General features: G+C 50.1%; 1 protein-coding gene across 2 annotated transcripts in view; it reads right to left on the reverse strand.

The window, feature by feature from the left end:
• The window catches only part of LOC132461869 (vasopressin V2 receptor-like), a 17,556-nt gene extending 4,875 nt beyond the window's left edge, over positions 1–12,681 (reverse strand). Inside the window, exons 1-6 of one of the 2 annotated variants that reach the window (XM_060057332.1) lie at positions 12,228–12,681; positions 11,192–11,252; positions 4,235–4,617; positions 3,663–3,908; positions 3,033–3,179; positions 297–1,002 (exon numbers count right to left, since the gene is read on the reverse strand). In XM_060057332.1, the coding sequence (XP_059913315.1) occupies positions 297–1,002; positions 3,033–3,179; positions 3,663–3,908; positions 4,235–4,615 (1,480 nt within the window). In that variant the 5' untranslated portion in view covers positions 4,616–4,617; positions 11,192–11,252; positions 12,228–12,681. Of the gene's footprint in view, positions 1–296; positions 1,003–3,032; positions 3,180–3,662; positions 3,909–4,234; positions 4,618–11,191; positions 11,253–11,560; positions 12,059–12,227 lie in introns of those variants that run through there. The other variant, XM_060057341.1, reaches the window with a different exon arrangement.
• Between the last annotated feature and the right edge of the window lie 4,955 nt (positions 12,682–17,636).

Here is a 17,636-nt window from a genome sequence, read left to right on the forward strand (position 1 = left end):
ACCAAGAATATAAATACCAGAGAGGGGCCTGCGATCCTACCCAGAGGGTTCTGGTTGTGGATCAAAGAAAACATTTATTCTGGCTGCATCGCGCCGGCCGTATGTTATAATCACACCAACCGCAACTTAGCGAGGCGTTGGGCTATTTTCTGTGGAGTAACAAGACGGATCACTTTTCAGGCAGCTGCCCCCCGCACCGCATGATTTAGATGTGTTGGGTGGAGACCATGAATGTGCTTGGTGTAAGACGGTCATTTCGGGGGGGGGGGGGGGGGGATTGGGGGGGCTCGACTCACCTTCGCCTGGAGGTTTGGGGTCCCATGCCGCCCACAGCTGGACGATGAAGTAGGGCGACCAGCAGACGGTGTACACCAGGACGATGACCAGCGTCATCCTCACGGTCTTGGTCATGGCCTTGGTGATGCTGGGGGGCTGCTGGCTGGGGGGCAGGGGCGGGACGTAGTCCGTGGAGCACCGGGGGGAGACCCCACCGGGACGGCCGGCGGTCTCGTCGATGGCCTGGCAGGAGGGCTCTTCGCAGGGGCAGCCGTTGCTGTCCTGTGACGGCGAACCCCCGGGCGGACTGGGGGTCCCGGCGTGGCTCCCGGAGCGACACGGGTGTTGTCGTTCTCTCGTCGCCGAAGATATCGTCGTTTGTTCCCCCTGACAACTGTTGCCGTACTGGGCGGTCGGGGCGGCAAAGTCGTAGCATTCCCCCGCCTTACTGCTGGGTGCGTGGGAGCCGGAGGTGTTGTTATGCACCGCCTTCAGAAGCGGTGCTCCTCTGTTCCCCACTGCACCACCTCCTCCCGCTCCTCCTCCGCCTCCTCCTCCGCCTTTACCTCCTCCGCTGGACCCCTGCCTGGCTCGCTCGCGGGCCCGCTCCGCGTCCTTCTTAAAGCTCTGGAAGCGGAAGAGAACGGCGTTCTTCTTCAGCTCCGCCGTCACAATCCTCTCCGACTTAAGGTAGATGTTGTTGTGGATCTCCCGGAAGATTCTTATCTGTGAAGCAGCATAATGGTATGTGAGGGGAGGGGGAGTCGTTCGGATCACGCTGTCATAAATATAATCTCCCCAAACCTGAGGCGTGGGGGAGTTACTGGTTTGATATTCGGGATTTATTGACCGATTAAATTGTTTCCCTGTTACAATGTATTATGGAAACCACAGGCTTATTGATTTTCTGCTGCATCAATGTGGGGAGAGAGGATAAACGGGTGCAAAGAAATAAAGAGCCGCAGAAAAGCACCACACGTTCAATGTGGTGCTTTGACGTTCGCTGTTCCTCGCCACTAAGTTACACTGCTGGCTCAGACATTCTCCCGCCATATCACATCAAGTGATACTACACCCTTATTTAGTGTGAATAAACGATTGCAGCTTTTTACAAGCATGAACATTTTCCCATATTGCTGATAAAATGCTGTAATCGTAATAAATTGCTGCTTTTAGTGAGGTTGGCACTGCGGTGCTACTGGCTTCGGTCGAGGACAGCTGTGTGAGCGCAGGTGTGACGGCTCTGATTCATAGAGTATAAAGGTCAGGATGGTTCAATGGAAGACCTAACAATCTCATAGCAGGGCAATCGGCTCAGCCCGAAGCCGCGTGCCTACAAAGTGCATTGTGCGCGCATCTAGTCTCCTGCAGTCCGCCGATGAAATGCAGCGCACTCAAAACCCAGAGGACACACTCACTTCCATCTTTTTGATCTACTGGTGCCGTGGCCCTGCTCGGACCGGGCCTGTGCAGAACGCCCGATTGCTTGGCCTCTTGTTATTGCCGCTTGCAGCACTTTCAAGGAGCCGCTCATCCAAACAACTTCCCACTCGACACTGCACTTCACCCTCGGTGCCTCAGCCTCACACCCGCCGAGCGTGACGGCCATCGGACGTCGGGTGTCGAGAAGATGGAAGGACATAGATACGGAAGGGCTCAATCCATTTACGTCGGACAAAACGTGTGTACAAGCACCAGGTGACGTCACTGCACGTGACATTATTGCATATTCTCGAAGAAAGTTGTCCAATCCCGGGTTGCTTTGAACTCACTTCATTTATTATAAAGTCGTCGGCATGTTTCGGCATGGTAAGTGAAGCTATACGGAGGGAATTGAATCTAACACGTGTGAGAGATAATAACTCTGGCTACTTTCAGCCACGGGCAGAGGCCCGTGGCTGTCCGCGTGTATCGCTGAAAATCTCTAGCCTTCTATGGGCCACGGGCAGAGGCCCGTGACCCTTCGCGGGTGTGTCTGAAAGTCTCTGGCTTCTATGGGCCACGGGCAGAGGCCCGTGACCCTTCGCGGGTGTGTCTGAAAGTCTCTGGCTACTATGGGCCACGGACAGAGGCCCGTGACCCTTCGCGTGTGTCGCTGAGTCTCTGGGCCCTTCACCTCGTGTGCACAGGTAAGGGACCGTCAAGTGGGCGTGGCCTAGTGGGCGTGGTGGCTTCGGCTTCTTCAGGTGATGCCTTCTGTGGAGGAGCCGCCTTCAATAAGGTCTTGCTCCCCTTGTGGCTATGTATAGTATTTACGGCTTATATGTTTGGCCCTGATTCATTGGGTCCATGTGTGGGTAGCTTAGATTCTTAAAATACGTAACAACATGTAAACATTAGTGCAGGGAAATAATGACCTTCCATAAACCCAGTGCTGCGTAGGATGCTGTGTATATGATGGAGATTCTGCTCCCAGGGGCCCTCGGAGAGAGGAGGGCAGATCTTCTGACCAGCTGGCCCAGCAGTGGTCCTTCCAGTGCTGTGTTAATTAGGGAAAGTAGCCGGGGCCCCTGGCAATATCTTTTCCTTAAATAGAGCATCGGATCCCTATGGGAGGCAGCCCAGAATGTCTCCACTCCGGGGGGGATTCTGGACAACGCCAAACAGCATCGCCACTAATCCACACACACGGCTACCTTGAGGCGTCATCAAACGACCTGAGCAGCCACCGGCTCCTTCCCATAAGCCTCCACACAACCACACTGCATTCTGGTCATAGAGGGGAGGGGTGGGTTGGGGGAGGGAGAGATTATTACCTGGCAGACGGTGATGATGAGCGCTGGCAGGATGAAGACGGCCACGGTCATCCAGGTGACGTAGGCCTTGAGGCCCCACGTCTCCGCAAATTGGCCCCAACAGTCGTACTCCCCAGAGGGCATCTGGGTGCGGGAGAAGATGAACACCTAGAGAGAGAGAGAGAGAGAGAGAGAGAGAAAAGTAAGAGAAAAAAGTAAGAGAGAGAGAGGTGGTCGGGTAATCAGAGAGAGGCACGATTCCCGGTACCCCCCCTCAGTCACACCCTGCTGACCGTACTGGGCTAAATATAGGGCCACCACATCTTGGGTTCTAGCGTGGGGGCACCGGCGATAACGCACCGCTGAGCTCTCGTTTCCTCCAAGTGGCAATGTGGGGGCATCTGTCTCTGTCTGCGCATGTGTGCGTGTGTGTGTGTGTGTGTGTGTGTGTGTCACTCACACGCAGGCATGCACATGTCTTCGCCATGCATTTTTGCATCTGCATTCCTTAGCAAGGGCTCTTGCCTTGATGTATGTCATGCGGAAGGGACGCACACGCTTGCGATCACGTCACACACGCCGTATGAGCTTGTCACCCTTTCCCGTCTCCCCAACACCTCGTCTCTCCCCCCCCCCCCCCCCCCCCCTTACCTGCGGTATGCTTAAGACCAGTGCCAGGGCCCAGGCCACCATGATGGGGGTGTTCCAGCGGGACATGGTTCCCCCTCGATAGGCCTGCAGCGGGCAGCAGATGGCGTAGTAGCGGTCCACCGTCATGGCAACTATCATGTAGGGCGACGCAAACATGCCGACGATCTGCATGTACTTGACGGACCGGCAAAGCAGGTCGGGGCCCTGGAACCTCTCCGTGATGTCCCACACCAACTGGGGCAGCACCTGGAGGGACACGCGGGTTGTGATGCATGTTGTGCGTGCTACACCTGACATCCAAATCTATCGAGGTCCATTGTCGTTGGTCATTCATTTAGAACAAAGCGTGACTAAGTTATCAGGGTATTTGCAAAGCGTTCCTCGCCGACATCCACAAACAAAACAAAAAAGCGCTGAATAGCCGTGCTGACTGATCGGTCTGTGATCCGACGTCATCGGCACGACTCAGCAGCCCATATACCAGAAGCCCTTGTTGACAAAAGCAGGACAATTCGAACAATGTCGCCGCCGCCGCCGCCGCCGCCGCCACCGCCGCCGCCGACCTCACTGACCTGAAAGAAGGCCACCACCAGATCGGCCACGCACAGGTTGACCATGAACAGGTGCATGGGCGCGTTCTGCTTCCTCCGCCGCAGCAGCACCCACAGCACGAAGCCGTTGCCCAGGGTGGTGAGGGCCAGGATCAGGGACAGCACGGTGATCTCGGCCCGTGCCAGGCCCGCGTCCCTCACCCGGGGCGGGGCCAGCGTGTGAGGGGTGGCCGTGGAGGCGTTCCCCGGAAACACGCCGAGGAGGGAGCCATCGCCGCCTGCGTGCGACGTGTTGAGGGAGGTCAGCTGGGACAGGAAGGAGGAGGCGTTGGTCCCTTCGGCGTCCACCGTGGAGAAGAGCCCTATCCCGTCCCAGAGGGTCTCGCGGCTGATGCTTTCCATGCCTGCGGGACAGACGGAGAGCTAAGCATGTTAGCCGCGGGAGTGTCGGTATGTGTTCGTAAGGAATAACGATACAAGTACAGAAAACCCCGCGGAAACAATCCTACGTTTTTCCCGAGATGGGTGCCAAGTCCTGGGATTCTCGTCTGCTCCGATTTCACCAAACTCAGACATTATAAACACCGCTAATACGCTCTGATTGCAATCATCAGGAATTAAGCAGCAGCAGCGGTAATACAAATGTTTCTGATGGCTCGGAGGGTTTGGGGTTGGCACGGGGCCTCACCGGCAACTCCCTGTTCGGCTGTAACAAAATAAAAGTGTGTTCTGAGACAGTGTTGATGTATGAATGATATAGGATTTCTGTGCATTTTGGAGGATGTAAGGGCTCCTACATAAGTGCATCAGCATGTGTCTGTTTGTTCATCTGTCTCAGCATCCCACTCGGTTTGACGCAAAGCCGCTTTTGGCTTGTTTTCTTTTTTCATACTTTCTCAAGAGTGATTTGACAGCCTTTGCCTCTATCCCACCCTGCGTAGTCCTTCACCTCCGCCCTCAGCTCTCTCATCCCTCGCTTACCCCATACATTCCTGTGGACTCTTCCCCCTCTGTCTCCTCTCTCTCGCTGTGTGTGTGTGTGTGTGTGTGTGTGTGTGTGTGTGTGTGTGTGTGTGTGTGTGTGTGTGTGTGTGTGTGTGTGTGTGTGTGTGTGTGTGTGTGTGTGTGTGTCACTCTGTGTCTCCCTCTCTCTGTAGCTCTGTGTGTGTGTGGGTCTCTCTCTCTCTCTCTTCCTTGTGGATGTACAATTCTATCTCCATCCGTCTCTCCGTCTGATTGCAATGAAAGTTTATTTTCCCTCCTTTATAAATACATTGTTGAACAACAAATAAAAATGATTTTGAATTAAAGTTAGTAATTTGAGAGCCCGAGTCGTGGGATTGGGGGCAGCCGATGGGCAAGTAAACAGTGAGTAGCAAACGGTCTGAGAACAAACAGGGGGGAGGACGAGGGGAGCAACGACGGACTTGTGAAAGGGGGGGGGGGCGCGACCTACTGTCTAAGGCCTGCCAGGGAAAAGGTAGGAGACTAAGCAGTGGAAAGAGCCCAAAGAAAGACTGGTGAGGCTCATCACGTGATGATTGAGGCGCCAGGAAGGTACGGCAGCCAGGATACTGCCCCGCCGCCGCCGCCGCGTGTGTGTGAGTCAGGCTGGATGAACGCCTGCCCAGGGCCTTTCCTGTTCCTCTTAGTAGACACAAAAACGAAAACAGCTGAAGTAGACCCTTCTTTTCTAGTATAATTTAATGTGGGCGATCAATAGGGTGATTGGTAGTCCTGCGTCTTCCTCTACGCCGCTGCATCCCGCTCTGGTAGTCGCAGAGTTGAGGGCCTAGCAGCCGCTGAGGCAGCAGAACAAAAAAAAAAAACAGTTACATTAGCAAGTGCTAAGTGCGGGCTTTGCCGCTGGAATGTATGAAGATGATTGCATGACAAGCCGGGCCAGCTGGACGCCACTCCTAGCATTACGGTACGGCGGTGGGGAAAAACCGAAGGAAAGCAGACTGGAACCACCATGAATCCTTGCTCTGGAAGCATCGAGGCATGGCCAAAGAACACCCCTCTTCATTTGTTTGATTGTTTCTGGTCCAACTCTCAGGTTTTAAGTGATTGTTTCAAAGTCGCTGTGTGTGCAAACGCGTTAGCCGTAATAACAACATCAATGCTTTGACGCTCGGATGTGCTTAGTTGTAAAAATATTTGGACTTCTTTATTTGTATAGCGCCCTTTCAAATGGAAGTGCTTGCACAACAGTCAAATCAGAGAGGTAAACATTGAGCGATAGAAAACGTAGTACAATTCCCCCCTTGCATCTCCGCGAGGCCCCTAGCCAGCTACGAGGTCAGCCAGGTCCAGACCTCCTTAATTTAGTTAGAGCTAAAAATAAATATGAGGACTAAATACAACTGTATAAAAAATACGCGATGGGTGTCTCGCCCGGCCTCACTGGTTTTCAAATCCTGGCTCGGATCACAGTAAGGGAACTCCTTGTCGTTTCGGTGATATACTGCTGTTGAAGTCAAACAAGAGATGTTGCTCTATCTAATCAGTTAATTCATTGCCTTCCCTTTATTAGGGCTGGACTGCGGCTGTGCACTGGAATTTAAGACACGTTTGGTTTTTTCTACTGCAGTGCTCCACAATGTAATTCAATTTGCTGTACATTTGCCCTTGTAGGTAATTTCCGATGTCCAATGGAGATTGAATGTAGTGTGTGTGTGGAGCACTTGACCTCTATGCTCGCTGTACAAGAATGGTTTCCTTGCCATAAACATGAATTGGTAGAACACATGTATTAATATGCTCATGTTTTTTTTTCATAGGATGTTTATTAAAGAGACGTTTCTTGAAGGATGTTATGTGTGTCTGACTTTCTATCCAGCTGCTTGAGAAGTATCCTTTAGGGAAAAGAGTTAAATGTTAATTCAACATTAGTCTAGATGTTTTTCCTGGGGATCACATGACTTATACATGGGAGCACAAACAAACCTTAGTTTACCGGAACCCACTGGATCTATTCTATGAATAGTTTATAGTACAAATATGGATGTATCGATTTTTTTTTTAATTTCCATGCGCAGCTCCTCAACAGACACAGAGAATTACTCAACTCCAGAGGGAACTATTGAAATCCCTCCAAATATATTCATGTCCCATTTGCATGATGGATGCATCCAAAAAATCAGGTTGTATCGTCTTCAAATTGCAGAATGGCTGGATGACGGTAGACCTGCCCGTGGCAGAGCCAAAAAAAAACATTTGGCTCTGCCACGGGCCGGTCCTCAGAGGAAAATTCCTTGAACTGAAGTTACACGGCAAAAGTAAATAAGGTCTGAAGAGTAACACTGTGTCCACATTAATATAATCATGCACATGTGCTCTAAATTTGGGAAAATCTATTATGCAGAAGTAGGATATATATATTTTTGTGTACGTTCTTTGACACATGCAAAGTACGATATTACCCGTTCTGGACCCAGCTTTCACTACGGGTAAACAAAAAGGCTAATGATTGGATTTGATTCCTCTGGACGGACTGCAGATAGAATCTGGTTTATTGCAGTGGCTGCTTCTGTTCAGCCTTTGGAGCTCCCATCCCCTAAGTGATGAATCAGTCAATATTGTCCTTGCCATCCCTCAATCCAAACCGTGGGTCCCCCCCCCCCACGCAGCACCGCTAAATCAGCACAGTGCCATCCGCTCTGAGACTCCTTCCGTTCTCCTCGCACACCATCCCTCCCAGTGCTCTTAAGCTCCCACAAACCCTTTGCAAACGCGCACGTCCCTAGAGATCCGGGTGTGACTGACCACAACTCATGTTGTGGGATCGCACAAGATAACATTACAGCAAACTTTTCCATCCACGTTTTTGTGCTCTTCTTCTGTTGTCTTTGTTTACCGACTTTACTGAAACAGGGGAAGTTGTTGCTGTTGCTATGCACACACACTACTGAATAAGGAGCTGTTATCCTGGCCTTAGGTCTTGGTCAAACTGTATAGCATTCACTCTGGGCCTTCTGTTTTTCTGACATTTTATTTGACCGAACTGAACACAATCTGTATGGTGATGTGTCCGCCCTCATCCTATGTGTATTCTTTAATGTCATGTTTAACTGTAGACTCCTCTATGATTGTGGGTTGATCGTCCACAGAATTTTACAACTCTTTCACACCAATGTTGAAACGGACCAACACATCGGTCAACTGACATAGGTTTTGAAAGTGCTCTATAAATAAAGGTGACCCCCCTTTTATTCATTTATTCTATTATTTTATTGGAAGTTGATGTATAACCCTGCCTTCTTTTGTGTGATACCCTTGCTATAACCTAACAATGGAGTGTGTGTGTGTGTGTGTGTGTGTGTGTGTGTGTGTGTGTGTGTGTGTGTGTGTGTGTGTGTGTGTGTGTGTGTGTGTGTGTGTGTGTGTGTGTGTGTGTGTGTGTGTGTGTGTGTGTTGGACTGGATGGACCTGTAAATTGGCAACGCTTGGCTAATCCGTGCCCTAACCTGATGCCCGGGCTACTGCAGCACAAAGAACAGCTAGGAGAATTAACACCGCCCCAGTTGTTGTTTGTTCCTGTCAGTATCAATATTAGCTCTCTGCCCTGAAACCCCTGACATGGGGCTCGCCAGTCACGGCTCTGCGTCTCCCCACTCCTCATTTCTCTCTCTCTCTCTCTCTCTCTCTCTCTCTCTCTCTCTCTCTCTCTCTCTCTCTCTCTCTCTCTCTCTCTCTCTCTCTCTCCTCTTCTGCTGTCCCCTCTACCGCCCCTTCAACAGCAGGATCTCGTGTCATTCACGCCTGGAGAGGCACATCAATGCTCCTTTCGTTCTGATTAGCAACCTCATTGTTGGATTTTGCCAGCAGGTAATCTATTGCGACGGTATCTGGGGGCTCTGCCTTCCAGACCTACGCCATATCCCCAACTTATTTACATACCGATCAATAGTGCATTAGTCAACACCGGCCCGATTGAATCACGCTGTCTCACATGCTAGGCTGTGAACTCTCATCCACAAGATATAAAAGGTCATGCCTCGCTTTCTTCTTCAGGCAAAGCTTGAACCATGCATGGCTCCCACCTATATAAAGCATATGGACACAGACACACATTCAGGGACACACACACACAAATGAACGTATACATGCACTTCGTGCCATGTACGCACACAGACAGAGAGACAGACATTCACAAATTCATGCATGCACGCGCGCACATGCATAAACACCCATTTAATCTTCGATTTACCCTGTCGGAATGGGACCCTTTAGTGCCGAATCTTTACGGTATTATACCCTAAGAAATTCTTACTAAATATATATATATATAATTTGGCAGGCGAAGCTGTATGATTCCAGAGTGAATTCTGAACGTGGCCTTGTCGCGTGCCCATCGTCCTCCCATGATTTATAAGCCCCCTCCCTCTCTGCTGCCACGCGATAGCGGACCAGCCCTGCCGGGGGAACCAGGTGGACGGCCGCGTCATTTGGTCTGAGCCTTCCAAACATCTCGTTAAAAGCCCCTCACAGGGGGCCGCGCCCCATGGTGCTGCACACACACACTGATACGTTCAGCACCTGACCACGTCTCCACACAACGTCTTGGCCGTTGCGTGCAACCGCCGCCGTTTCGTACTCAAGTAGCCTCATACCTTGGGACATTAAGCCCTGTTTGTTTCCACAACAAACAGGGCTTTGTTGTGCCCCCCCCCCCCCCCCCCCCCCCCCCTTCCCCGGCCAATGGACAGTTGGAGAGGGTCCAGGTCCTTATCTGTACCGGTAAAGGACCCGTTCCCATTCAATGTTTTCTTTGTTATGTATCATTAACCAGCCGACGGCCGGCCCACACGTGCCTCCCCGCCGCCGCGGCGTGTCTGCTGGAGGTCCTGCGGGGCGGCTCGGAGGCTAATCCCCCGCGCTCCACACAGAGGCACAGTGTGAGCACAAACCAACAACAAACCCCCCCCCCCCCCCCCCCCCCTCCCTTGCCAACGCGTCTGAGATCTGGTGCCACATTTATACAGTGATGATATAAAACACAGAGCAGAACCAACAGAGAGGAACGGAAGAAGAACAAGATGATGATGACGATGATGATGGTAATATCTTTTCTCGATGGAAAGTTCTGTCCACAATTACAATCAAGGAAGTCGTTTTTGAGAACACTGCACAAACGTGCCAAACTTAGAAGAGGCAACCAGGGAGCCGTGCGGTTTGGGGAAATGAGCGAAACAAGAGGAAAAAACACAGAAGACTTGGCTCTCTTGAAATCCAGGTGGTCCGAAGCAGACAAATGACAATGCCGTACGCTGAGTTATTGACTGGATTCGCCTTCTGCTAAGATTGTGTGTAATGTCTGAGCAATCATACTCATGGGACAGGAAGAGACTGTGTGTCTCAAATTGCTCTACTCAAGAGTTGGAGTGGTGCCCTTGTACACACGTTGACCACCATATGAATACAATGCAAATCATGACCCTGTCTCCTTTCAGGCATGTTCATACAGCATATGTCAATATTGAAAAATCAAGGAGTATATTGTGTGTTAATTTATTCCAGTTAATCGATTAAAAGACCTGACGATCTAAGTGGAGGGGTGTAACAAACACACTCTCTCTTCACAATAGCTGCACCTTTTAAAATCATAACATACGGGCTAAGACATAATGTATCCACTGTGGAATATTATTCATGCAAATGTGCATAGAGAGACACAGGAATACACTCAATCACAGCCATCTACATACACGGACATTTGGACACACACACACACACACACACACACACACACACACACACACACACACACACACACACACACACACACACACACACACACACATACAGAATCACGCACATGCACACACACATACAGAATCATGCACAAGCACCCACACACAGATATACAGAAGCGCACACACACACACACACACACACACACACACACACACACACACAGGAGGTAATAAGAGCACCCCAAGGTGAGTGTATATCTTCCACCCAACTCCCCCTCACCTTGTTGTCAGTGCATGGTAGTCGTCGCGACGCGGGCCCCTGTCTCACTGGCGTGGGGTGTCTGAGACGGAGACACGGCAGCGTTAGAGCCCATTACATCAGCTTGGATTACACCGCATATCGCCTCGCCAAGACCCCGTATGACTGCTGTCAGCTTATCGTCATGTGTCAGCATATAATTGCTCCCAGTTCATTGTTTGATGTGTGCCTTTTGATGGCATTCTTGTATGAATTACAGTACATCTAAGCATTGTGCGCTAATGTGTGCTGTGATTCATGGCCGTCGGGCTTGAATTGTCGAGCAAAGTACTTATTTAACAAATTTGTTCTGTTTGTTTTGTGATTAGGGGGAAAACCTTTGTTTTTCACCTGATCTTTGGATAACCAACACCCCTGTAGCTCCTTTCAGGGTTAGGCGGACCCCTCCATGCTCTGTGTATTAATGCAGTCATATCTAGACCCCTCCATACTCACTGCATTAATGTCGTCATATCTTGACCCCTCCATGTTCAGTTCATTAATGTATTCATATTCAACTGGACACGTCACGTTGATCAGAACATGGACTTTCTATATTTATTACAATTACAGATTGTCTGATTAGGTTTTTAGTTTTTGACTTTTTGATGGTGCTGTTGAATGTCATGCTGTTCATTTGTTTTAAATTATATTATTTTGAGGACATGTTAGCAGAGTCACATGGGAAATATCAATTTAATTCAATCACATTTCCTCTGAAACTGAAACTGAAACAGACATGTGACCTAGCTAATGGGCTTAAAAAACAATTTCCCACTCGTATTTATTAGATAATATGTAACAAACCGCAATCTATCTTTTTTGTAATCATTTTATATAATAATAATAATTATTATTTTTAATAATAATTTTATTATTATTATTATTATAATTATTGCTACTACTACTAATGCTACATTAACATTATAATTATTCTTATTCTTACTGTTAAAATTATTATTATTATTATGATAATCAAACAACAACAGCAATATCACAAACCAAGCCATTTACTCACTTATATAGTGCCTCACCAAAAGACCACCAAAATCCCAAGCTTGCAAAATGTACACATCCTCAGACACCAATGTGAAGTTTGAATGTCAGAAACAGTTGATTTGTGAATGATTCGGAAATCCAATCAAAAAATGTGGAGCTGTAGACCGGCTCTATTAGAGCCCGCTGGTTGAAAAGGAACCTGCTCTCTCTCTCTCTCTCTCTCTCTCTCTCTCTCTCTCTCTCTCTCTCTCTCTCTCTCTCTCTCTCTCTCTCTCTCTCTCTCTTCTCTCTCTCTCTCCAGGTGATGGTAATATCCCACTGGATAGGCTTCCCCACTCGGCAGGGCTCAGACAGGAATCGATCTCTGTCTACATGTGCGTCCGGGGCTCCAAGTGCGTCCCATTAGGGCTCCTCTGGTGTGTTGTGTTTTCTTCAACGCCGGCAGCACTGAATGTGAGCTCCGTCTACACTCAGCCAACCCCTCCCCTCTCCCCAATCCAGCCCCTCCTACTGGGTCAACTTGCCTGTCCTCTCAACTGTGGTGGGCGGGGCCAGCACCGAGGAGAAAAAGGGGTGGGGGGGGGGGGGGGTGTGTATGTATGGCGGGCTACGCACACATACATACCTATGAAGTGCTGGAACTGCACAAGGACGGGGAGAGCGAGATAGAGCACGAGAGAGAGAGAAAGAGGTATATAGACAGAGAGCAGCAGTGCTTGTGTGGGTAGGTGTGATAGTGTGTGTGTGTGTGTGTGTGTGTGTGTGTGTGTGTGTGTGTGTGTGTGTGTGTGTGTGTGTGTGTGTGTGTGTGTGTGTGTGTGTGTGTGTGTGTGTGTGTGTGTGTGTGTGTGTGTGAGAGAGAGTCTGAGAGAGTGTGTGTCTGGATGATTGAGAGTGTGCATTTGGGAGAGAGAAACGCATAATGGTAAGCAACTACTGCCGATAGATATCTATAGATAGATGTATCAATCTATCTTTAGAGAGAGAGAGAGAGATATGCTTGCCAGATGAAACGCCGTAAAAAAACAGGTCAAACTGTCAATCAACACGTAGTGATGTTCGCCTCGTTTCCTCCTCTTCTGGTGAAGGTAGGGTGCCCGTCCTCCCCAGGGTTTCCCTGTTGCCCCAACCCAGGAATGCATCTGGCTGACTCAGCTCTTGGTCAACACTAGTCCACACCCTTTGGGGATACTCGCACCATTATGAGAATAAGGTGTGAGTCTCCCACCTCAAACGACGACAACTAATGTGGTCCAATTGCTGCAAAATTAAAGGAGAGCAAGCATACAAGGGCATTGTCCGCGGCCTGATGTGGAGCCGGCCTCAGGAGGGCATGTGCTGGGTCCACATGGGTACATAATACGCACTTGGCCTGCATGGGCACCTGTGCAAATTTTCATTGATGCGCCTCGATGGCTGTATGCATGATTTGCATAATGGATGCATGCAAACAAAGCGTGCATAAACAAGGCTGTGATTTGTAGGCTATGAGTGAATGCGCTTGTGAATTGAATGTCTTATTTTACTGCTATTGCTGAATCGTTTAGTGTTCCATTTAGCGACATTGGAATATACAAACACACACAGGAATACACACACACAGGAAAATACACACACACGCGCACGCACACACGCACGCACGCACGCACACACACACACACACACACACACACACACACACACACACACACACACACACACACACACACACACACACACACACACACACACACACGCAGGAAAACACACACACACACGCAGGAAAACACACACACACACATACACACACGCACAAGCACACGCACAAACATACACACAAACTCGCAAGAATTACACAAACACACACACACACACACACACACACACACACACACACACACGACAAATCCGCCCAATGCAAACAAAATAAAAGTAGATTGAGAGTGAGAGCGAAAGAGAGAGGGGAGAAAGGAAAAAGTGGCACAGGGAGAGTGAGCTCTTCCCCTGGGAGGACTTCCTGTGTCTGTGTGCCTGTCAAGTGTCACACCATTGATCCCAGCCTCGACCAGCCTAATGTGTCCCATGATGTCATAAAACCTGTCAAGTGTCTCGTCAGATGCTGTCCCCCCTTTGAACAAACTCACTGTCCTGCCACAGCAGCCAAAGACAGCTGGCCGTGGGGACGGCGGAACGTGTGTGTGTGTGTGTGTGTGTGTGTGTGTGTGTGTGTGTGTGTGTGTGTCGATTGGGGTTGGGTGAAGTGACGGCAAGGAGTGGGCTGGCGTTGGAGTGAATTTCCGGCCGGTCCCCTGAGAATCCCCTTAATGTGATTGGGGCCTGACGTTGCAGAGTGGTAGGGCGTCACAGCTAATCCCCAATCTACCGTCTCCTCCACTCTCCTCCTTAAATGTCCGCCGCTGCCGTCGCGCATGACATTAGTCGGGCCGAGCAGCACCCAGGAGGAGAGCGGAACGCCGCGCGGAGATACATCAGTCATGTCGCAGGAGGAACAAACATGAACTTAAAAAGGAGCCAAGCGTTGGCCCCTGGGGGTCACTGAGTGCTAACTCGTTATTTGCTCATATTTGGTGTGGGGTTGTCCGCTGATGAAAATGTTGAGACGGCTCCCTTAGAGACGGGACATCTTGTGTAACCTGTTTTTTGTCCGTTCCCCGGGAGCCCCGTCCACTCCATGACCAGTCCCCCATCAGCCAGATGCCCTGCTGCGTTCGCTGTAGTAGCATCCCAAAGGTTTAGCCGGTCGCTACACACTGCAATAAATAACAAATAAAACCTGACACAGAGAAACAAACATGGGGAGCTCTTCAAAATGTCTCAATCTATTCTCCGCCCTTGCTCCACCAAGACGGTCTTGCGGGCCGTGTTCCCACATGATGGCTTATTTCCAGCTCATCACGTCGCAGCCGGTAATTAAGAGAACAGCTGTTTTCCTCGGAGAAGGAGAACCCCTATCTCACAGAGAGCTTTCAGCGGCTCCTCTCAGGGACTTTCTTTGCTTCCTAATGGATGTGGTGACATCGGGTCACCCTTGCTTAAAGGTCAGGCGAATCATTGGGGTGGTCAATCACGAGAATATCCTGCCGGGTGAAGATGGACGGGCGGGAGACCAAGAGACGGCGACAGAGGGAGGGAGAGGGAGAGGGAGGGAGAGAGAGGCAAATGGAATATATCGAACGGAACCCAAAGTGAGTCACCTCGTCAAGTTCACATCTCGGAGGCCCAGAATGTTTCTCTTGCATCTCGTCCAGGAACCACAGGAGTTCACTAACATGGCCGGTGCCACAACAGAGAATGGGGGGGGAACACACAATTTACTTTAACGTTCACTTAGTGGGGCGAAATGTCCTGAAGAGCCGTTTGTCACGCGTCGTGACAGGCTGAAGTTTGCCATGGGTCTTGACACATGCAGTGTAAAACAACACCTGGTTGGACAGCGCTGGCAGAGGGAATGCTGGGAAAACATCTGACGGAGCCATTAGCTGTCAGCCTCTCCATAAATAGCAAAGAGAGACAAGGAATTCTGGGCTCTTTTGAGCAGCGCCTTTGTAGTTTGCCAGATAGAACACGGATGGATCCCGGAGGTTAGTTTGCCGCCAATAAAAAAGTGGTTTTATTTCTATCGAAGAATATATTACACACTGTCCTACTTTTTAATCGGAGACTTTACGTTCTGCTTCCGACCCTGTCAGCGCCCCGGTAACGAACGCTCGATCAAATTTCCCTATTTTCCGTTCCTCTGTGTTGAGTGGACGCACTTCAGCAGGGCCACTCGGACCGGGAGCCTTTCAGCCTCAAGCTGGTTTCCCTCCACGCGGCGCCTACCTGTTCCACCGTGCACCCAAACGCATGACCTCATGACCAGCCTCGGGTTCACCCGCTGGTCATTTGGGAGATGCATCACTCACGAGGCGTGTTTATAGCGTTTCGATGTATTAGAGCCTGGGGGACGTTCATTCATCAGCTCACATGGCGCTCTGCATATGGACACGGTATCGTAGGAATACACACACCTATCACAGCAGAAGATCTTTCTGTTATTTCTTGCGCTCTGTCACCCTAATAGCCCACGAAGGATGACAGAGATGGATGTATGGGGTTGGCAGGCCTGTGATTTCCCTCTTTGTTGAAAGAAACCTTAAGAGACCCCCCCCCCCCCCCCCCCCCGACACACACACACCCCCGCCCCCAACCTTTAGATGGGTATGTCTTACACACAGACACCTTACTGACCAAAACACACGCATACACACACACACACAGACACACACACAGACATACACAGAGACACACACAGAGACAGAGATATGTTAACTACCAACTCTGGCCAGGAAGTTCAGAGAAGCCGATGAAGAGCCGATGAGGGAACGCTGCCGCAGGCTTTGGACAGCCACCGTACATTTACGAGACATGCACCACAGTACATTTCAGAGACATGCAAGGCTCATTGGTTGGCCGTGTCCGTGTACCTGTGTGTGTGCCTTCGTGGGTGTGGGTGTTTTCCTAAAAGAGTAAGACAGAAAAGAAGGAGTGGAAAGACTCAGAGTGTGCACAAGACTTTTTCTTCTCAATGTGTAATGGGCCTTGGGACACGTGTGCACATATTTAGGGATCCTGAGAACGATCGTCTTTCCTGACGGGGTCCGGCGGCCAGATAACTTCTCCTGGCAGCGGGGCAGCCCGCTCCAGAGGAACTGTTCAACCCTGCAAATGATTCCCTTGACGTTCTCTCCTCTTCCTCTTCCTCTTCCGCTTCGTCCTCCTCGCCCCAGGCCTCTCTGTGCATTACTCTGAGTTGCTTTATTGTGCTGTTTGTTTTTCTGCCTGGGTTGCTGTTGTCCCCCTCTTCCTGCCTGATGACAATGATGAATACTCTGTGGACACAGCAAACAGACAGAGAGCCCCAGATAAGGCAAGGCTCCGGCCACGAAGCAAACCCATTGACAGACAGAGAGACAGGGAGGGAATCAGAAGAATTTAAAACACAAAGGTGTTGAAAACGTGTGGGACAAACCGCCAGGAGTAATGAGGATAATCACTGACGAAAATGTGTTAACTTTTACTCTGCCACAGTTTACTCCAGTGAGCTGTTGTTGAATCCACCAGGAAGGTGTTGCGTAACAGCACGTGCCGTCCAAACATCGGTTGAGGGTTTTGCTGTAGTCAAAACAACTTGGAGGGGTTCTAGCACAAACCAAGCATGTAATTTGCTCCGCTAGCGTTCTGTCTCCACATTTCCTACCCCTTCTCCATGGCAGATACTGTGGTTAGGGACAGGAGAGATACAAACTAGAGGGTCTAGGGGCTGTGCAGTGGCGACGGTGGAAGACTGATTAGGCACCCAGGAGAGAAACGACAGTAATCTACATCAAGGGGGCGCGACGACCAAAGCAACAGGATAACAAATTAGAGTAGTTAGTGGGGAAGGGGA

This window comes from Gadus macrocephalus, chromosome 1 (genome assembly GCF_031168955.1).
Source record: "Gadus macrocephalus chromosome 1, ASM3116895v1".
NCBI classification, from domain to species: Eukaryota; Metazoa; Chordata; class Actinopteri; order Gadiformes; family Gadidae; genus Gadus; species Gadus macrocephalus.